This window comes from Lacerta agilis, chromosome 15 (assembly GCF_009819535.1).
Source record: "Lacerta agilis isolate rLacAgi1 chromosome 15, rLacAgi1.pri, whole genome shotgun sequence".
Classification (NCBI taxonomy): Eukaryota; Metazoa; Chordata; class Lepidosauria; order Squamata; family Lacertidae; genus Lacerta; species Lacerta agilis.
Window position 1 is genome coordinate 32,351,909 of NC_046326.1, and position 21,595 is coordinate 32,373,503.

At 48.5% G+C, this 21,595-nt stretch overlaps 1 protein-coding gene across 1 annotated transcript; it reads left to right on the forward strand.

Annotated features, from left to right (window-relative positions):
- The first annotated feature begins 921 nt into the window (after positions 1-921).
- SPNS3 (sphingolipid transporter 3 (putative)) lies at positions 922-20,746 on the forward strand. Its single transcript, XM_033172451.1, has 12 exons — positions 922-1,206; positions 4,386-4,451; positions 6,949-7,085; positions 8,949-9,100; positions 10,588-10,654; positions 11,159-11,304; positions 14,144-14,299; positions 14,662-14,851; positions 15,619-15,684; positions 17,497-17,595; positions 18,903-19,092; positions 20,220-20,746. The coding sequence occupies exons 1-12, from the start codon at positions 1,020-1,022 to the stop codon at positions 20,372-20,374; spliced, it is 1,611 nt and encodes a 536-aa protein (XP_033028342.1). The 5' UTR covers positions 922-1,019; the 3' UTR covers positions 20,375-20,746.
- The last annotated feature ends 849 nt before the right edge of the window (positions 20,747-21,595 follow it).

Below are 21,595 nucleotides of genomic sequence, written 5' to 3' on the forward strand. Positions count from 1 at the left end.
TTGGCTTCCTAAATTACGAGTCCATCAGTGAAGATGAAGGCTGCTGTTATTTTGTCTGCATGTCAAAGAAAAAGATGAATTTTTATAGACACATGTCAATACAGAGAGCCAGTGTGGTGTAGTGGTTAAGAGCGGTAGACTCGTAATCTGGTGAACCGAGTTCGTGTCTCTGCTCCTCCACATGCAGCTGCTGGGTGACCTTGGGCTAGTCACACTTCTCTGAAGTCTCTCAGCCCCACTCACCTCACAGAGTGTTTGTTGTGGGGCAGGAAGGGAAAGGAGAATGTTAGCCGCTTTGAGACTCCTTCGGGTAGTGATAAAGTGGGATATCAAATCCAAACTCTTCTTCTTCTTCTTCTACAGTACGGGCATTTTTTTATAAAAGGGTTGAAATTTTGATGAAACATCAGGAAAAACTCCCTGCTGTCATAAGCTGTTGCCAGTGAAACAGACCACCTTGGAAGGAGGTATTTATTAGACGTTTCAAAGCAGGGGCTGAATGGGCATTTCTCAGGCATGCCGAAGCAGCAAATGTCCTGCATCGGCAGGGGTGGACTAGATGACATCTGAAGGCCTTTTCAGCTTTAGAGCCCCATCTGCAGTATACATTTAAAGCAGGCTCATTTATCATTTGGGGAACTTCAAATTAGGTAGCGTTTCAAAACCAGATCAAATTTCTCTGCCACCTCTGGTCGCACCACGGAGGTGGACTCCCGACTGAAAAAAGGAGAGTGTCTTGAATTAATCTTGCACACATTTCTCTCTCCCCTTGCCTTACAAGGTCAAGTGGTTTCCTGCTGTCGTGCGGGAGAAGAGACCTGGCCTTTCTCTGCAAATGTGCAACCTTCTTGAGAGGGGGGAGCTCAGAGCTTTTGTGGCTGGCTTTACGAGTGGTTTTTATTTTTTTTTATTTTTTTTGCAGGAAATGACCGTGCAGAGTGAAGTTCCTCATAATGAAGGAGCTCGGAATCGGCTTCACATCCTGCCCGTCCTTTGATTAGCAGAGTCGGTCCAGGGCCATGAATGAGCTGGTGGCCCCAGGACTGCCACCTCAGTCTCCCATAGCCTTGAAGGGTTATGGAGTCATTGAATTCGGCGAAGACGACCAGGGAGCGAGGAGTCCCCCGGCCAGAAGATCTTACGTCGCCGTTGCAGTGCTGTGCTACCTTAACCTGGTGAATTACATGGACTGGTTTCTTGTCCCAGGTAAAATGACTCCCCTCTTTCTGGGGTCCATTCCCTGAGAGATAGCCGTGTTAATACTGATTTTTGAGAGGTCTGGAGAGTGGCAACACGAGAACGGGCCGTCTCTGCAGTGGCTCCCCGTCTGTGGAATGCTCTCCCCAGTGAAGTTCACCTGGCGCCTTCATCATACACCTTTAGGTGCCAGGCAAAAATGTTCCTTTTTAACCAGGCCTTTGGTTGATCTTATTGACATCCAACACACTTTTAGAATGTGGTATTTTTTTTGGGGGGGGGGGTTATTGGGTTACTGCTTTTGGTTTTATTTTATATGTTGTGGGCTTGTTGTGAACTGCCGTGAGACCTCCTGATATAGGGTGGTGTATAAGTTATAATAATAATAATAATAATAATAATAATAATAATAATAATAATAATAATAATAATTTTAACAGCACTCTTTTTTAAACAGACTCCAGACCCTCCAAGTGTCACTATTTTCCAGGGACAGTCCTGGATTTACAGAAGCTGTCCCAGTTTCTGATTTGATCCCAGAATGTCCCGCTTTTCCTTAAAGGTAAAGGTAAAGGGACCCCTGACCATTAGGCCCAGTCGTGTCCGACTTTGGGGTTGCAGCGCTCATCTCGTGTTACTGGCCGAGGGAGCCGGTGTACAGTTTCCGGGTCATGTTGCCAGCATGACAAAGCGAACCAGAGTAGCGCATGGAAACACTGTTTACCTTCCTGTCGGAGCGGTACCTATTTATCTACTTGCACTTTTGACGTGCTTTCGAACTGCTAGGTGGACAGGAGCAGGGACCGAGCAACAGGAGCTCACCCCGTCGCGGGGATTCGAACCACCAACCTTCTGATCAGCAAGCCCTAGGCTCTGTGGTTTAACCCACAGCGCCATTTTGATCCCAGAATGTCCCGCTTTTCCTTAGGACGTCCCTATTTTCATTGGAGAAATGTTGGAGGGTATGGAGTTATGTGACCCCCCGAGCCAAGGAGATTAGCAACTATACAACCTTTAGAATAATTGTATAGTTTTATTATGTTTTTATATATTTTAGAAGCTGCCCAGAGTGGCTGGGGCAACCCAGGCAGATGGGCAGGGTATAAATAATAAAATGGTGTGATGGAATAGGATGTTCCTATTTTCGTCAGAGAATTGTTGAAGGGTATCAGACTCCCCCAAAAGGAAATGTGACAGTGTTTTGGACTATTTAGTTTAGAGAGAAAGCAAGCGAGAGGTGACATGATAGAAGTTTAGATAATTATGCCTGGCATGGAGACAGTGGAAAGAGGAAGGTTTTTCTCCCTTACACCATACGCATGGGAACTTGTGGGCGTCCAACGAAGCTGAGTGTTGAAAGAAAGCAGTGCGTAGTTGAACTATGGGACTTGCTCCTGCAGGAGGAAGTGAGGACCACCAAGCTGGTGGTTTTAAAAGAGGATTAATGGAGGATAAGACGTCTATGAGCCACAAATGTCTCTGCTCCCACAGCTGGAGGCAGCAATGCTTCTGAATACCAGTTGCTGGAAACCGCAGAAGGGGAGAGGGGCTCTTGTGCTCGAATCCTGCTTGCGGGTTTCCCACAGGAATCTGGTTGGCCACCGTGAGAACGGGATGCTGGGCCAGGTGGGGTCACTGGCCTGATCCAGCAGAGGTACTTCTTATGTTCTTAAAATGCAACAAAACGATAAGAGCTGGAGCTCTGCGAGGGGTAAACTACAAGCCCAGAATTCTTTGAGAGGGAAATGTGCTTCCAATGTGCATTAAAGGCATAGTCGTACACAGACACAGATCCTGTTCGGTATGACATGCCAGACCACACCTGTTGCCCTCCATGTTTTGTCCAGTATTTCCAGAGTCCTGCCCTCTGCCCATATCCAAGGGGCTTGTATTTTTAAACCAAAAGTTCACAGCCTCTGATGTCTCCAACAAAGAATTAATGATAATTTTTTGGCTTGCCAATTCTGCGAAATGGAAAGGCAGGCTCCTTTCATTTTCTACCCTTTGGTTATATAGCCTCTTCCATGTCAGTGACGCGGGTGGTGCTGTGGGTTAAACCACAGAGCCTAGGGCTTGCTGATCAGAAGGTCGGCGGTTCGAATCCCCTCGACGGGGTGAGCTCCCGTTGCTCGGTCCCAGCTCCTGCCCACCTAGCAGTTTGAAAGCACGTCAAAGTGCAAGTAGATAAATAGGTACCGCTCCGACGGGAAGGTAAACGGCGTTTCCGTGCGCTGCTCTGGTTCGCCAGAAGCGGCTTAGTCATGCTGGCCACATGACCCGGAAGCTGTATGTCGGCTCCCTCGGCTAGTAACGCGAGATGAGCGCCGCAACCCCAGAGTCGGACACGGCTGGACCTAATGGTCAGGGGCCCCTTTACCTTTATGTCAGCAAAGAGCAGGACGCTTCTTCTCAGAGGGTTTCCCCTGTTAGGTTATCGACAGATTAAGGTAAACTTCATAAGAGCTCAAGTAAAAGCAAAGTGAGATGGGTGATCCCTGCTTCTCTGCAAGCAAACAGCAAGTAGTAAAGGCAGCTTTGCATAACCTGAGCTGCTAGATCAAAGCAGCACTCCTTTGCTAAACCTCTGCTTCCCCTTCCCACAAGCTGGGGCAAGGGGATGGAGCCTATCATGTTATAGGAGCAGACTTGGATTTTACCCAGCCATGGGAGAATTTAGGGGTGGCGCTGTGGGTTAAACCACAGAGCCTAGGGCTTGCTGATCAGAAGGTCGGCGGTTCGAATCCCCGCGACAGAGTGAACTCCCGTTGCTCGGTCCCAGCTCCTCCCCACCTAGCAGTTTGAAAGCACGTCAAAGCGCAAGTAGATATTGGTAAATAGGTACTGCTCCGGCAGGAAGGTAAACGGCGTTTCCGTGCACTGCTCTGGTTCACCAGAAGCGGCTTTGTCATGCTGGCCACATGACCCGGAAGCTGTACGCCTGCTCCCTCGGCAAGTAAAGTGAGATGAGCGCCGCAACACCAGAGTCGGACACGACTGGACCTAATGGTCAGGGGTCCCTTTACCTTTACCTTTAACCTAACTCAAAGGATGAAATGCAGGGTGGGAGACCATGCTTGCTCTCCGGGTCCTCTTGGAGACAGGGTAGGATAACAAACAAACTTTAAGAAGTCAAAATTAACCCTATCGCTGTGACATTGTGGTTGTAATGGATTTTTGCTTTGTTACAGGGGTGCTTCAACACGTACAGACCTACTTCAAACTACGAGACAGCAGTGCAGGCTTGTTACACACAGGTAAAACCATGTTAATACAATGGTATGCTCTTTTGTTGCTTTCAGCTCGCGTATGATCATAATCGATTATCTACACACACCCTGACCACTACTGCATTTGCATTGAAATGAATGAAGTGGAGCGACATAATTAATTATATAAATTACGCAAGTTGCATAATTTCACCACAGCGGACGGTGAGACAAATAATGTCATTTTTGTCAGATGGCGAACTGCAGCAGAAAGGAAACAGCGCTGTGTGCAATGAATACAGGGTGGGGTGGGTGGATGTAATGATGTCTTGTTACATTACTACAAGGGCGAGGAGAGACTCCCGTTTCAGTCCCTGGGGAGCAACTGCCAACCATTGCAGACAGTATAGAGATAGATGGACCAATGGTCTGACTCTGCGTAAGGCAGCCTTCTAGAAAGAAATTCAAAATAGCATTCTGAGAATACTGGAATTTTGTGCTATGCAAAAACCATACAAATGAAGATCTGTCTGTAGGTTAACGTTTCTCAGGAAGCTGAATTTCGCACCCAATACCACATCCTGTGTTTTATTATCTGCCCCCCTGTGAAATTGTGCCATTTTTGACAGACCTGTCCAGGCAACCTTCTGAAATGACTGGTCTGTTATAACACATCTTCTCGTGTTCCCTTTGCCTTCTGGTCTCTGTTTCTTAAAAATAAAATAAAGATCTGCTTCACATTAAAAAAAATAAACAAACACATTACTGTATATAGAAAACTAGCATGCCAAGAATGAAGCCAAGACTGTCCTGACATGCTAGTTTTCTTCAGTGCAGGGACTTTAATAACTATCATCATCATCAATCAATCAATCAATCAATCACATAAGGTATCAGAGGAGGCTAAGTTACAGTTAGTGCTGCAGCTTTGTGAAAGCGAAGCCAAAAATTGCTTTCAAAATGGATTTTATGTGTGTGTGAATAGGTATTGCCTGTGGCAAGGGTTGTCCATATTCTATCGTAGGGCATAAAAAAATGAGAGGGGGTTCCCCTGTTGTGTTTCAAACCACAGGGAGGACCTCTGTTTTGGGCCATTTCAAGGTTAGTGAGACATCACTTCAGCTATGCTTGTTTTTCTATATACAGTACTTGGTCGTTTCATTTCTAAAAGTGCGTTCCACCAATTAATCTGGAGCGGAACTTGGAACCAGCCTGTAATTTCCTGGATTCTGCCCTGCCACACAGATTTGTTTTTAAAAATGGGTGTTAGACTGGCTGTTTTCTAGCTCCCTGGAACGGAGGCTACGCTTAGGGACAAGTTATCTGTTTTTTGTTGGAAGATCAGCACATCCATGTGTGAGTTCTTCAGAACTCTCAAGTTCATGCCATTCAAACCTGGTTTGTTTATAATTTTTGTTGTTGTTGTTGTTGTTGTTGTTGTTGTTGTTGTTGTTGTTGTTGTTACACCACCCTTTACCAAGAGATCCCAGGGCGGTGTACAACATTAAGAACACATTTACAGAGCACAATCATAAAATAATTTTAAAAAGCATAATAATAAAATAACCGTAATAACAATCCCTCCCACAGCTTTAACAAGGACATGGATTATTTAACAGCCAAAGGCCTGGGTAAAAAAGAATGTTTTTGCCTGGTGCCTAAAGACATGTAATGATGGTGCCAGGTGAGCCTCCCTGGGGAAAAATACTCCACAAATGGGGAGCCACCACCGAAAAGGCCCGTTCTGGTGTTGCCACCCTCTGAACCTTTCATGGAGGAGGTACACAAAGAAGGGCCTCTGTTGATGATTAAAGGTTGATGGTTGGTTCCTTTGGGGAGAGGCATCCTTGAGGTCCTGAGCCACATAATAAAGCCTAGAACTTTACCTTTCCTCATTTCTTCAGCCCCTCTTTGCGAAAAAGTCCACTTTAGGCCCAGGCACCTGCCCTATGCTGAATTCTGTGGCCCTCATATCTGGCTTGGGAGTTTCAAGGACGAATGGCCACCATGAGGAAACAGGGTACTAGGCTAGATTGGCCTTCGGTCAGATCCGGCAGGGGGCTTTTATGCTTTTAACCAAAGCAAAGGTTCTTAAAACAGGCTTCTGTCTTTCTAAATTCATCTTCAATATAGCCAAGAGTGACTCCCACTCTCCTAAACCCACAGTTCAGATCCCATGGGGTTTACTGGCAGACCCTAGACCAGTCTGTCTCAGTCTAGCCTACCTCATAGGGTTGTTAGGAGGACAAAATGTTTGTGTTTATGACAAATATGAGATCTTTGGTAGAAGGATGGGGTGGACACTGGGATAGCTCAGTTAGTAGAGCATGAGACTCTTAATCTCAGGAACATGGGTTTGAGCCCCACATTGGACAAAAGATTCCTGCATCGCAGCTGGTTGGACCCTTGCAGTCCCTTCCAACTCTGAGGTTCTATGAACTGAAGAAAATTGAAATAATGTGATAAATACACTGAAATGGAAGCCCTGGTAAACTCCCACACAGCTGTCAACATTGATCACTCCTCTTGCTTCTTTCCACAACAGTTTTTATTATCTGTTTCTTGGTGGCGGCCCCTCTTTTTGGATATCTCGGTGACAGATACAACCGCAAAATCATCCTGAGTGCTGGGATAATCCTCTGGTCAGGCGTTACTCTTGCCAGCTCATTCATCCCTGAATGGGTAAGTGTCAATTATTTGGTTTTTTGGGGGGTGGGGGTTTGTCCGCGTGAATAGATGTTCCATTTTGGGAATGGTACACCTCCTAGTGGCATTCGAACATTCAGCAAATCCAAAGCTGGTTCAACGAGCTGAGGCTCATCTATTACAAAGGCGAAGGGTGTGTGTGTGGGGGGGAGGAAACAGGGGCGTTCTTAGCCCCTTGGCTGCCCGGGGCGGGAAGCCAAGAAGCACCCCTGGGGGCGGGGCATCGCGGTGCGTGCGTGCGCCATGACATCATGACGCACGTGATGCCCCGCCCCCGGGTGCCGGCTTCGGGAGACTCCTGAAGCTGCCACCCGGTGGCAGCACCCCTTCGTGCCATGGCTGCTCGTGCCTGCACAAGCAGCCGCTGCATGAAGGGGTGCCGGGCGGCGGATTCGGGAGTCTCTGCGGGCTGCAAAGACTCCCGAATTCGCTGCCCGGGCTCCCTTGGCGGAGCGCAAGTCGGGGCAGGGAGAGAGACGGGCCAGCGAGGAGGGGTGTCCCTCCTCACTGTCCCACCCCTCTCCATGCCCTGGCTCCGCAAGCCAGCCAGCAGCGGAGCTCAGCAAAGAGGCAAGGGGCGGGGCCACCGCCCGAAGTGTCACCCTCAGCAGGGGCGCTGCCTGGGGCCCCCCACCCCCTCCGACCCCTTGCTACACCCCTGGGGGAAACATATTTTAAAAATTAGCTAGGAGCAGTGCTTCCCCCCCCCCCCCAAGAAAAATAGGTGCCGGAATTCACCGTGAAGTTGTTACAATAAGTCGCCGGGCGACTTAGGCCAGCCCTGAACAGATGCCAGTTTGATAACAGCCCCATTTACTGATTGCGGAGGTGCAAAAAACTACAGCCAGCTGTCTCCTTAGCTGGTTTGGGGGTTAACCCTGGTTCTTCTGGCATAGGTCAAATAAATGTGTCTCCTCCGCCCTCATTCTCTTAGATTCTGGCAGATGTCTAGGGCAGCTTGGAAGGGCCCTCGTGCAAACGCACACACGTGCAACAGTAGAGGCCTGGCGGGAAAGCTTAAAGCCCCCTGCCACTACACTGGAGACGGATTGAAGAGGAGGAAATACGAATTGGCCCTGCCCCGTAGCTTGACCAATCACGGCTAGGCGTTAGCTGGAGTCATAGGTCTTTAAAAAAAATGTGTAGACTTGCACAAGCTGGCCAACTTCTTTTTTGACTTGAAATGTACGTTTTGGGCTTCTCAGAAGTACATAAAGACAAGAAGGTGGTGTGGGGAGCGCTGGCCCACAATGGTGCCCACCTGAGAGTTGCTGGAACTGCACTCCTGCATGCTCTGGCTGGGGAAAAAAGAGCACTGGCTAGGAGAACAACTCAATTTTACCTAGGCTACCCAAATTAGAACGGAGGGAACTGCCCAGAGAAACTCTGAGTGACATTCTGGACAATAAAGGTGCAGGCTTTATGTTATAATACCCTATTTTCCGGTGTATAAGATGACTGGGCGTATAAGACGACCCCCAACTTTCCCAGTTAAAATATAGAGTTTGAGATATACTCGACCGCAGATTCTCCACCCTGCGTATAAGACGACCCCCGACTTTTGAGAAGATTTTCCTGGATTAAAAAGTAGTCTTATACGCCAGAATATACAGTAGTTTGCCTGGACTGGATCGTGGGCTACAGTCTATGAGACAGAAAAGGGGGAAAAGATAGGGAATTTTGTATATCTTTTTATGTCTTGTCTTCTGCTCGGCATGAGCTTCTTCTGAAGGGACAGGAGGATAAATTAAAATAAACAAAGGCTATGCCGAGTGCTGGAAGTTGCTATTTAATGTGTGTCCTTTTCAATATCTTGCGCATCTCCTCCCTTTCCTCGAGATGCCCTGGCTGTTCTTCATTTCGCGGGGACTTGTAGGTGCTGGCACCGCCAGTTACTCCACTATCGCACCCACCATCATTGCTGACCTGTTTGAGAAAGACCGCAGGACGTGCATGCTCTCGCTCTTCTATATCTTCATACCAGTTGGAAGGTAAGATCTCTGTTCTCCGAGACAAGTTGGGAAGGATCTGGGGCTAGCGGGCAGTGGGGAAGTGGGGAAGCAGGGGCAAAAGACGTTCTGGTTGGAGTCTCTTCGTTTTCCTTTTGGCAAGGGTGGGGGGTAGGCCACCCACCCCTCCATCCTTGCATTTCTGATGATCAAACTGAAAGTGCCAATCATTTTGTACCCAAAAACACCTGGGAGGAATTACCAGCAGGGTTCGGGGAACTCAAGACATGCAGAACTGCAAACAAACAAAAAATATTTATGGGAAGAAAGGCAGGGTTAGAAACTGAGATATGAAAGCGAGGTTGGGTGGAATGGGAATCCGGAACAGCAGCAGTCCCCACTGCAACACTTTGTTGCAGGTCCCACTTACTACATTGATATCCATCTTTGCTTTCCTCACGGAACTCCATGTGTCATGCATGCGGGTTATCTAGGTGGCCTTTCACCCATGCACTGGCCAAACCTGGACCTGCTTAACTTCAGCAAGACAGCTGCATCCAAGGCCAAGTTCTAGACTCCTGATTGGTTCTGATTGTTGCTTGAAGAGAATCAGTCATTGGCCACAATTGGAAGCCATGTTTTATTTAACGGTAGAGACTTTTTAAACTAGAGAGGCTAAGAAGTGACCACCAAAGCTCCAACATGAAAATAGGGACGTCCTATTCCATCATCATCATCATCATCATCATCATCATCATAAACATCACCACCATTTTATTACAGTCATACCTCTGGTTACGATAGCTGCAGGTTGCGTTCGGCACGGGTTATGAACGCGACGAACCCAGAAGTACCGGAATGGGTTACTTCCAGGTTTGGCGCATTGCGCAAGCACAGAAGTGCTAAATGGCACTTCGCGCATGCGCAGAAGCACCGAATCATGTCACGCACATGCGCAGATTCGGCACTTCATGTTACATGTTGCTCATGTTGTGAACGGGACTCCGGAATGGATCCCGTTCGCAAGCAGAGGTACACCTGTATTTATACCCCGCCCATCGGACTGTCAGCACTGACTGAGTTGCCTCAGCCACTCTGGGGGGCTTCCATCATATATTAAAACACAAAGAAACATTAAACATTTAAAAAGGGCTGCCTTCAAATGTCTTCTAAAGGTTGTATATTTACTTGTCTCCTTTGCTCAAGGGTTGCATAACTCCAAACCCTCCAACATTTCTCTGCTGAAAATAGGGACATCCTAAGGAAAAGCATCACATTCCAGGGTCAAATTAGAAACCGGGGTGGCTTCTGTAAATCCGGGACTGTCCCTGGAAAATAGGGACACTTGGAAGGTCAGGACCACTGGCATGGGAGATGGGCACCCTAATACTGAGCTGTAGCCCCTCCCATGAAGAGCTTCTATCTAGGCTGGTGACCAGGCAACCAAACTGGTGCTCAGTCTGTCCCCTAGTCATGCTTGGTGGTTTGAAGCAGTCAGATAAAAATGGTGCGTTTCCTTTCTCTTGCAGTGGGCTCGGTTACATCTTGACATCTGGAATGGCGTTGGCTACTGGCCACTGGAACTGGGGGTTCAGGGTGAGTCTTTTCTGGATGGACCCCCCCTTTTTCGGGCAAAATGGCAGGGTTCTTCCACTCTGCACTTTATCAAGGGAGTTTCATTCAGCTGAACAAATCTGACTGCTGGCCTGTCTTGTGAAGAGGCAGAAACTGTTTTAAACAGAAGATAGTGGCTTGAGGTCTGCAATGCTAAAACCAAGGGGCCTGCTTTAAAAAATGATTGGCAAAAGCTTATAGGAACTCCATCTTTTCTGCCTTGATTATTATTATTATTATTATTATTATTATTATTATTATTATTAGAATTTATATACCGCCCTATACCCGGAGTTCTCAGGGCGGTTCGCAGAATAAAATCAAAATATAAAATCACAAAATGCATAATCGAAACAAAAACAACAATCCAATAACCCTTCCCCCAATAATTCCTCCTTATTGATCATCAGAATGTTGCCACTTTAATTATGGTCTTTGTTGAAAGCCCTTTTCCTGCAACATCAGCAACTGTTCCTTTCTCTGTAGGTCACCCCTTGTATGGGAGCTGTAGGCTTGGCTTTCCTCATTTTCTTGGTTCCTGAATCATCTTGGCATGGAGCTGTGGAGCCCGCAGCTGACAAGGTCAGAGGGGATTCAACTTGGCTCAAGGACATTTCATCGCTTTGCAAAAAGTAAGTATCATTATTATTATTTGAATTTTCAATGCCTGTATGGAATGCCAACCCTTTGCTTGGAAGTGCAGCTTTTAACCTTAGGTAGTGTAATACGCATATATAAATTCTATCTGCCATCTAAGGACAACACTGTGTCCCCGATGAAGACCAGGGTCAAGTCCCTGAAAACTTATATACTTTGACAAATCCGTGCATCTTGAAGGTGCTGCAAGTTGAGTTGGATCCAGTAGAGGGTGATGTTGACTTGGAGAAATCTTCTCTAGGCATCCTTTGAACATTTCATGCTCAGGGCCAAGTCAAGTAGCGAACATTGTCTGCTCTGGAAGGTAAAAGACCCCCCACAGACAGTTAATTACGTTACTGTGTGCCCTATTTGGCTATCATGTAAAATACACGTTTATGGTGTAGGCACAGAAATTTCAGGCTTGTGAAACACTTGCCACCCTCCCTGCTACCATTTTGTCATTTCCGTGGGTTGCAAATGGCTTTCAGCAACGTAGGAAGGCACTCTAAAAATTAAAAATTACCTGATTACCCAGAATGCTCTGGTGAACATGCTGGCTAGCCCCCAGAGCTATCAAACATCACCTTGTCTTCCTTCTCCTTAATTAAAAGATGCAAGGAGTATACTGTCAGGCATCCGGGGACTCTGTAGCAGGAGGAAGGGGATGTTTTTCAGTCCAGGGGCCACATCACTTTGCAAGCAGCCTTCTGGGGGCCGCATGCCGATGGTGGGCAAAGCCAAAGGCAAGAGTGGGTGGAGCTAAAGTCCAAAATTCAGCAGAGGAACAAAGCAGCGGCTGGTAGGACAGAAGGCAGGGAGTCCAACAGTAGGTGGCGCCGGAGCCCATGACAGGCAAAGCCATCTAGTTCTAGTTTTACCCTGTCCTCCTCCCTGCTGAGTTCTAGAAAGGGCAACACTGAGGTGGAGGAGGAGAAAGGTGGTAGCCTAGGCCCATCCACTGGGCAGGTTATAAGGCCGTACAAGGTGCTGCTTGCCTCTCAGTGGGGACTGACTGAGAGCAGATGGAGGTTGGTGGGGCAGCCTCCACTGGAACAAGTGGCGTAGGGGGGTGTTGGGGGCGGTCCGCCCTGGTTGCCACTCTGGGAGGGGTGACAAGATGGCTCCTGCCTCCCCCCAGCTGTACAGCTCCTTACAGGCTGCCGCTCACGAGCGTCATCCCGTACGTACTGCGTATGTGTGGCATCCTGCGCGTTCATACCCCGTATGGAATGCCGCACATGCGCAGCCCGTACAGGATGCCGCTTGCGAGCAGCACCTTGTACGGACTGCGCATGTGAAGCATTCTGTACGGAGTTCGCACGCGCAGAAGCCACACATGCGCAGTCCGTACGGGGTGCCAAAAAATTTTTGCGCACCGGGTGCCATCTGGGCTTGCTGCGCCAGTGACTGGAACAACAGGTGTGACCCTCAGCTTTTTACAGTCAGCTGTATTCCAACCACGTAAAGGCCAGGGGTATTTACACATAGATCACAGAATTGTAGAGTCGGAAGGGACCACGTGTGGGAACGTTTATATAATTTAGCAGAGTTTAAACGACCCCCTGTTTGAGTTTATGCAGTGACAAGCGGGTTGCTAACTCGTTTGAGTCCTATCAATAATTATACAGTACCTTCCTGGTTGATAATCCCTTTCTGTCCCTCTTAAAGAAAACACACATGAACCTGAATCATATTAACATAAACTACTTTACTATCAGATTCATTCAGGTTTACAGAGTTGTTCCTGAAGGCAGGCTTAGGTTACATAACAGATAAACAATATACTAGATACCAGTGAGTCATGAGAAGACTGCATCAGAGCAGTTACCAGTTAACACTCCTTGCAGCAACCGACCAACTGACAAAACTGCCTGCCACATAGAGGCAGTTAGTCCTCTCAGAATGTTGGACTTTACTGACAGCTTTATACCCCACACCATCACCCAATCCCCTGCAATGCAGGAATATTTTGCCCAATGTGGGGGTGGAACCCATGACCCTGAGATCAAGGGTCTCATGCTCTGGTCTGCATCTCTCCATTCACCCAGACGAGCAAGGGCTATTGTCACGGTTTAGTCAGCCAGAAGCACTCCAGGAAATTGCGGAACATGGCAAGCCAATTGTTATGTATTGAAGTTCTCACCCTAGGCCACTAGGGGTGTTGTGTATATAGTTTCACTCTGCCTACCGTGGCTGCAGTTCTCACTCAGGTCCACACATGCAAATGAAGGATTGAGGGTGCCGCTCACGGATTGGGTAGCTAGAGAGAGAGTTGCTACTGTTGCATGTTACTGAGTACTATATAAGCAGGCTGGCTCAGCCCTTCAGTTCAGTTCTGTTCCAGCCTGAGAATAAAGAGAGCTGCTTGGAGAATCACTGTGTCGTCTGCTATGTCCACCCACTACTTAATACTAAGGGTGTGGCCTGGGGTGGGGAGGTATGGCCTGATGAAATCCTGAGGGCCTGATAGAAAGGCCTCAAGGGCTGCATTTGCCCACCAGGCCTGAGGTTTTCCAACCTAGCAGTTCGAAAGCACCTCAAAGTGCAAGCAGATAAATAGGTACCGCTGCTGCGGGAAGGTAAACGGCGTTTCCGTGCGCTGCTCTGGTTCACCAGAAGAGGCTTAGTCATGCTGGCCACATGACCCGGAAGCTGTCTGCGGACAAATGCTGGCTCCCTTGGCCTATAGAGCGAGATGAGCGCTGCAACCCCACAGTCGTCCGCGACTGGACCTAATGGCCAGGAGTACCTTTAACTTTTTAACAAGCCAAAACCCAAGACACCAAGGAAACTATTTAAATATGTTTCTTATTCTACCCCACCCCCTGTCAGCTGGAGTTTTTTGTGGTCCTCGCTTGGGGTGACAGCCATGTCCTTCGTCGTTGGAGCTCTGGGTTTCTGGGTGCCGGTGTTCCTTTCCAGAGCTCAGCTCATCCATGACGCTATCCCTCCATGCCAACAGGAAGGGTCGTGTGATACCTCCAATAGGTGAGACAAGTTTCCTTTGGGAGAAGCAAGCAGAGGGCATGGGGAGAGATTAGCTGAATATATATATATTTTAAAGAAATACAACAACAGGAGGCTGTGGCAGAGATGGAACATTGCAGAAAGATCACACCTGTTTGATTTGTGAACCACCCTGAGATCTATGGGTGTAGGGCAGTAGGCAAATTTAATAATAAAAATAAGTAAATTTCTGCCTGCCACACCATGGTCAAAGCACAAAGATGCAGTCATGTAATAATGATGATAATAAAATAGTCAGCTAATCGATAGATCCAATGTTTATAAGGTTCTATATAACTTGCAGTGGTCTTAAAAACACACACATATATTTTCCTGTCCGCCAGCCAGATATTTGGAGGAATAACTATTGCAACTGGCATCTTTGGAGTCATTGTTGGTGCAGAAGCCGCCAGAAGATTCAAGAAGACCAACGCAACGGCTGACCCTCTGATCTGCGCTGTGGGCTTGCTGACTTCATCTCCATCCATGTATCTGGCGATCATGCTGGCTCAGGAAAGCATTATAGCTACATATGTAAGTGGCAAGTATGTGGCAAGAGGGGTTTTGCCTTAGTGGCTGACCTCTCCTCAAAGACAACCTTCCCTATAGGGGAATTGGGCGTTCATAGCAGAGATACTGGCTTGGAAAGGTTTCTAGTCCTCAAGATTGCAAGGCTGAAATATTGCAGAAACCGAGACGAGCCTTTCTGAATTTCATATATGCGGGCAGGCAATATCACCAGGGAAGCCTGGACTGGGTGCCAGGGGCCTCTAGCATACTCATCAATATACCCTATCTAGTATTTAATTTTTGGTCATTGCACTGGGTAAATCAGCACCCTGAAAGTTAACTGCTTTTTGTTTTAAGCAGTCAAACTGTGCCAGCAAAGCAGCTTGGAAACCTGTGAGGGAGGCTTCCCATAGTTGGCTGTAGCAGCTGTTGGAGCCTGTAGTAGCTGCTACTGTTGCTTGGGCACTTCCTTGTTCACAAGCTCCTGCAAGCCGGTTTATGAGAAAATCTATATTCTTTGCCAGCTCTTGCTGGCAAAATGAAGGATCTTCCCATGTTCCTAATTTCTCTCAGCTGAAACCCGACATTGGTAACACAGCCCTCAGCTCATTGGAGGGAAGGTGGGACCGTGTACGGGTTACTGGTACCCAAAACATGAACCGTTAAAAGGATGGAGAGTAGTATTTGGCCTCTATTCGGTCTTTCTGTGTGTGCATTTGCTCATCTCAAGTGCCCTGTCAACTCATGACGTTCTCTCTGCCTCTCTCTGTGTGCTTTTTTCCCTATTTCAGGTTTTTATTGCCCTTGGAGAATTTCTTTTATCCCTAAACTGGGCCATTGTGACTGACATACTGTTGGTGAGTTCAGCTGTCTTTTTCTGTCATATTGATTTTGCTGATAACCTGATACACCTATTCTTAGATCTCTGCTATCTCTCTTTCTCTCTCTGCTTTCTACCTTCACATCCCTTCAAGTCCATAGCCAGAAACATAGCAGAGACAAGAGTCACACGGGGGGTGGGGGTGGGAAGCGGAGCATTTTAAGTTAATGTGAGTTAACATGCAATCCCATGAATATTATCCTGCTGCCAAGTCCTTCCATGTTGAGTGGGGCTTTCTCCTAGGAAAGTGTGTGCTGGATTGCAGCCAAAGAGGATGTCTGTCGGGATAACCAGTTTCTGGGATAACCAGTAATCCTGGAGAGCCTGCTCCCACTGGTTATGATGGGTCCGCTGGTTATGGAGTTTTCCTGAAGGTCGTGAGGAGCTTTCGGAAGTTGCAAAGGTTCTGAAGAGGATAGGATAGACAGCAAGAAATATAGCAAAAGGTGTGGCAGAAGGCAGGAAAGAGGCCAAATAAAAAATAGACTGCAGTCGGTTGTTGGGGTGCACTCTCCCAACTACTCTCTGTGCGTGTTCTTTCTCTTTCGTTTCTCCACGCTTCTGCACACCGCTAACAGAGAGCAGGGGCCATTTATTGACAAGCTGAACAGCGTCATCATGCAAGCATAAACCAATCAGAGCATTGCAATAGTCAGTGTTTCCTGGCGGGAAACAAGCTTTGCGACCGTTGCCAGGAGGCTTCCTGGCGCGCTTTCTAGCAGGCGCGGAGGGATCCAGGCAGCAATCACCAGCCGGATCCTTTTTCTTCCGTACAGTAGCGCGGAAGGTTTTGTGAAGCGGCAAAAGCGCGGGAAATCCCAAAACGTATTCCCACAGATGTCTTCAGCTAGAGGACTGTCCTTGTAGACTCAGATGTGTGGCCACCCTCCTTGCACACCATCCAGAAGTGGTCTCTCTCTTTCAGACATTTGCAGAGCAAAGCCAGGCACACCCGCTGGCATATCTGGCTAGCAATCTAGGTACCATCAGTACGTTGCTAGGAAGGCAAGGCCCGCGTTAGAAGCACTAATATGGCAATCACAGCCTGCTTCCTTAGGTAGGTGCCACAGCCTGGTTGGATGCAGAGGAATCGTTGCGAGGACCGGCTGGGGAACCCCCAAGGCAAGAAGGCTCAGAACCCGGGGACTGGAGGTGGGACGGCAATGGGTTGTCAGAGGGAGAAGATTGGAGGGAGGAGGTGTTGGAAACTGAAGAGGCAACAGAGCTGAGTGAGCAGGAAGTGTCTGTGGCAGAGAGAAGTCCAGAATCAGAGGCAATAGCTGATGCAGAAGAAGAGAGAGGCCAAGAGGAGTCAGGTTGGTACAGAGTCACAGGTGGCTCCCCTTCCTGCTGTGACAGGCTCCCCTCCTGCCCCCCTGTTTCACAGAAGCAGAAGAGGCATGAAAAGGGTGGAGGAGAGGTTGGCTTCATGTAGTAGGCACAGTCTCTGATTGCTTGGGAAAAGCCCTGAAGAGGAGAGGACCTAGGCAGCTGTGTGGAGGTGACTACCTTCAGTCTCAACAACTGCTTCACAGGGGCAAGACCCGCCGGAGATGAGTTGGTGTGCTCATTAGGCCTGACACTCCTGCATCAATTGTGTTTTTGCTGATAAAGAGTTAACTCTGACTTGCACAGTGTGATTTACTGCTGTCTTGCTCCTGACAATCAAACATATCTAGCTGGTCTTTTCTACTTTCTGCTTACCGTGACCTTTGACCTTTCTGATTACCTTGACCTTTGACCTTTCTACTTACCTTGACCTACTTTCCCTTTCCTTTTCCCTTTTCAGTATGTCGTGAAACCAACATGCCAATCCACCGCACTGTCTGTACAGATTTTTGTTAGTCATTTGTTTGGTGATGCCGGAAGCCCCTATCTCATTGGAATCGTAAGTTATACGGGCAGGTTTAGAGGTGGGGGTGGGCCGAAGTCCCCCCCCCCTTGGTGGGAAATGGTGCAAAGTGATCTCATTTTACATGTACATAGAAACTCTTTGCACTGTGAGTGAATAGGTGTTGAGCTTGGGGCTTAATTTCATGGCAGGTTGAAGGCGGTTCCTGATCCTGGCAATGTTCAAATGGGCCAGAGGTAGAAGGCATAATCCGAGACAGGCAGCAAATCAGGCACCAGATAAGGGAACCAACCTAGGACCAGAGGCAGATAGGCAGCCGAAAGATGGTCAGGTAGAGAGCTAGGTGGATGAAGACCAAAGGACCAGATGTAGGAAAGCCATCGGAGGTCCAAGACCACCTGCACTACTGCTAATATATTAGCCAATTTACTCAGAGTAGTAAGAAACAAAGTGAGTTTTACACAGCCAGCCAGGCTTCTGTTGGTCCCTCAAGAACCAAATGGTATTGAATAGGGTCACGGGGAGAAATTCAGTACCGTTTGCATTTAAAGGAAACCTCCTTAATTTGCACTTTCGAAAACACAATTCTTCTATGCTTCAAAATTAGAAATTCTCCTTTAAACAAACACCCCCCCCCAAAAAAAATACTTAGGTTAGACTTAATTTTGCAAATCACTTCTCTGGCCAATTAATGGACATATAATGAGGTTGAGTGTGCATAAAAATGCACATGTTTTCGAAGATAGCAGACAAATATGCATTACATTAGAGAAAATACTCTGCGAAAATGTGCATCTTAGGCAAAATTGCACAGAAGCATATGTATATTAGCAAACACTAAAATGTTAATGAATTTTCTTAATAACTAAATAAATTTTAAAAGTGAAAATGTGGAGAACTGACCTTAGGACAGAAAAAAATGAGAGAAAATGACATATTTACCCATTTCCTAGTCTTGGAAGAACTAAAGCCCCAGCTTTGGCCACCAGAGGGCTGGCACCAGTCAGGCCGTCAAACGCATCAGTTTATGCATCCCAGAGTTTTTGCTTCATCTGTGTTAGGGCCCAGGAAGCTCCAGGGCAGGCTGAGGTCAAGTCCAAAAGCAACCAGAGAAAACAACAAGGTCAGACTGAACAGGGTTCAAATCCCCCACTTGGCCATGAAGCTCACTGGGTGAGCTGGCAGGGGGTCAGTCTTGACCTAGCCTTACCTGCCAGGGTTGCTGTGGGGATTAAATGGAGAGGGGGAGAACCATGGATGCCACCTTGAGCTGCTTAGAGGAAGAGGGTGGGGTGTAAATGCAATAAGCAGGGTAAAAAAAAAACCATGTTCCCCCCCTCCAGATCTCCAGTGAAATCCAGAAGCGACAGGCAGGGGCTTCTTCCTACCTCGCCTCCTTCCGGAGCCTGCAGTACAGCTTTGTCTTATGCTGCTTCGTCGGTGCTCTTGGGGGAGGCTGCTTCCTCCTGACCGCCCTCCGCATCAAAGAAGATCGTCTGGAAGCTGCATCTCCACCCCCACCGCCAGTCAAAGGTAACTCTGACTCTCGGGCTCAGCGCATCTGTACTGTGAGCATCACCCTGGCTTTGACCATCTTTTTTTTTTGCCAGTCTGACCTTTCCAGCTGAACCACAGAGTCATAGAATTGTAGAGTTGGAAGGGGCCTCGAGGGCCATCCAGTCCAACCCCCTGCAATGTGGGTATCTCAGCTAAGGCACCCATGACCGATGGCCATCCAACCTCTGCTTAAACACCTGCAAGGAAGGAGAGCCTGCAACCTCCCGGGGCAGGGGCGGAGGAAGGGGGGGTGCAGTGGGTGCGGACCGCCCCAGGTGTCGCAACTGAGGGGGGTGAGAAAATGCCGGGCGGCACTCACTGCGGGACCTGCAGCGTGCCCGAGCCACACGTCTCTCCTGGGAGAGACGCGATGGCTTGGGCACATGCAGGCTCCGCGCTGCCCAAATGGTCCGCCTGCTGCCTCCCCCCCCCCAGCTGTAGGGCGGCTGAGTGGGAGGAGGCAGGCAGACTCCGGAGGCCCCACAGTGTGCCCTGCCCACATGGGCGGCTTGCCCCGTCCCTGGGCGCACCGCCCCAGGCGCCCGCGCAGCTTTCTCCGTTGCTGTCCCGGGGCAGACTGTTCTACTCTCAAACAGCTCTGACTGTCAGAAAGTTCTTCCTGGTGTTAAATCAGCATTTCCTTCCTTGTAGCTGGAAGCCATGGGTTCGAGTCCCACCCTCCAGAGAAGGAGAAAACAAGCTTGCTCCATCCTCCATGTGATACCCCTTGAGATATTTGAAGATGGCCATTGTATCTTCTCTCAGTCTTCTCTTTTCCAGGCTAAATATACCCAACTCCTACCATGGGAACTGTAGTTTGCAGAACATTATTAAACGGTCTTGTCTTTTGAGGTCACCCATCTGCTTTGCACCACTGCTGTTCCTGCGGCTCATAAGAGGAAAGCCTGGGAAGTGTCTAATAAATATAAGTCCAGTGCTATGTGGTTTCAAGTCCCCTGTGGGCCTGATGGTGCAGATTAAGGCAAAAGATGTAGAGGAAAGGATTTGGACGACTGCTTTAAGCTACACCTGTCCCAGGCTCCTGCCCAAGAATAATGGCAAGTGCCCTTTCTTGCATGTCAAGTAGCCACGCTTTATTCCAGTGCAGGCTCAGCAACGAGTGAAGAGCAGGAAAAAGCCCAGAGATGCAGCAAGGATCAAAGCACAAGGAGAGGAGCATCAAGGTTCAGAAACAAGGCCAGGGATACAGATCAGAAGCTGGGAGCTGAGACTGCACAGGAGTGTGAAGTTGTTCTGAGAATCAGCCCTCCCCGCCCATCATGCTTTTAAACAGAGATTGTCCAGCTACTCAAATGCGTCCATGCCCTACAGACAACCCCTGACCTTAACTTGTGCGTGTTGAATAAAGAGGTTTTGAGGAGAGAGTTTTACTGTCTCATAGCATAGTTAGCACAATGGTGATTGCTACCCAGCACATTAAAACTTGGTTGGCTTCACATCTGCCCTCATCCACCTTTAAACAAGCATTCCCCACGAAACTGCTTAGGCTAGAATAAATCACAGACACCTAGCTTTGCAAATAAGTGAATATTTTACTCGCAGAGTTTCCAGCAGTTACAGCCAATGAGTCTCCATCTGCTGGCAGTAATATAAAGAAGAAAAAGGTTCCCAAAGGTTCGTGCTCCTTCTTGGGGGCTGGGTTTACTCCTGACTCTTGATGTGCTGCTGTTGTCTCAGAGACAAGGTCTGACGCTGCTACCCCATTGGCAGCTCATTCTGTGCCACCTCCTCTCCTCAGGTGAAAAATGGCCTCCCTGGGCCACCTCCTCACCCTGAGCCAAGTAAGGGGGCAGCTACGAGACTTCCCAACCAAGTGTCTCAATGGAAGGTCCTGGCCCTGAATTGGGGGGCTTGAGCGGGAGGGCCCTGCTACATGGCTTCTTTATCCCCCCCCTGTTGTCCTCTGTTGTACACAGATTCATGGAAGATAAAGCTGTCACGGCCTACTAAACCTGAAAGCTATGTTCAGCTTCCACCAGAGGCGGCAGGTTGCGAGGGAGTTTGCAGGGTGTGTGTGACGCTGCATGTGAAGTCATGTGTGCAACGTCAGGACATTGGGAGGAGCCAGGGAGTGGACCCAAGCCCAGCAGCGGCACGGCTTCAATGGCTGCAGGCTCCTCCTCCTGCCACTGCCACCAGCCAGGGCTTGCCACTCAGCGCTCGGCTTCACAATTGGTCTCCCCCCCCTGATTTTTTTTTACATTGGGGGGCCTCAGCCCCCTCCCAAATATATTGGGGAACCCCAGGCGGGTTCTGCCCCTAGCAGTTGGCGTCCCTGGCCTCCAGCTTTGGAGGCAGTATGCTTCTGTATACCAGTTGGAAACCGCAGAAGGGGAGCGTGCTCTTGTGTTCTAATCCTGGTTGCGGGCTTCCCACAGGCATGTGGTTGGCCACTGAAGGGATAGGATGCTGGACTAGGTGGGCCATTGGCCTGATCCAGCAGGGGTCTCCTTACATT

What these genes read in the sequence shown, in the direction of transcription:
- SPNS3 (XM_033172451.1), top strand. Translation starts at nt 1,020, where the DNA reads ATGAATGAGCTGGTGGCCCCAGGACTGCCACCTCAGTCTCCCATAGCC. An exon ending in TCGTGTGATACCTCCAATAG is followed by an intron (nt 14,300 to 14,661) that starts GTGAGACAAGTT and finishes CCTGTCCGCCAG; the next exon opens with CCAGATATTTGGAGGAATAA. An exon ending in AAAGCATTATAGCTACATAT is followed by an intron (nt 14,852 to 15,618) that starts GTAAGTGGCAAG and finishes TCCCTATTTCAG; the next exon opens with GTTTTTATTGCCCTTGGAGA.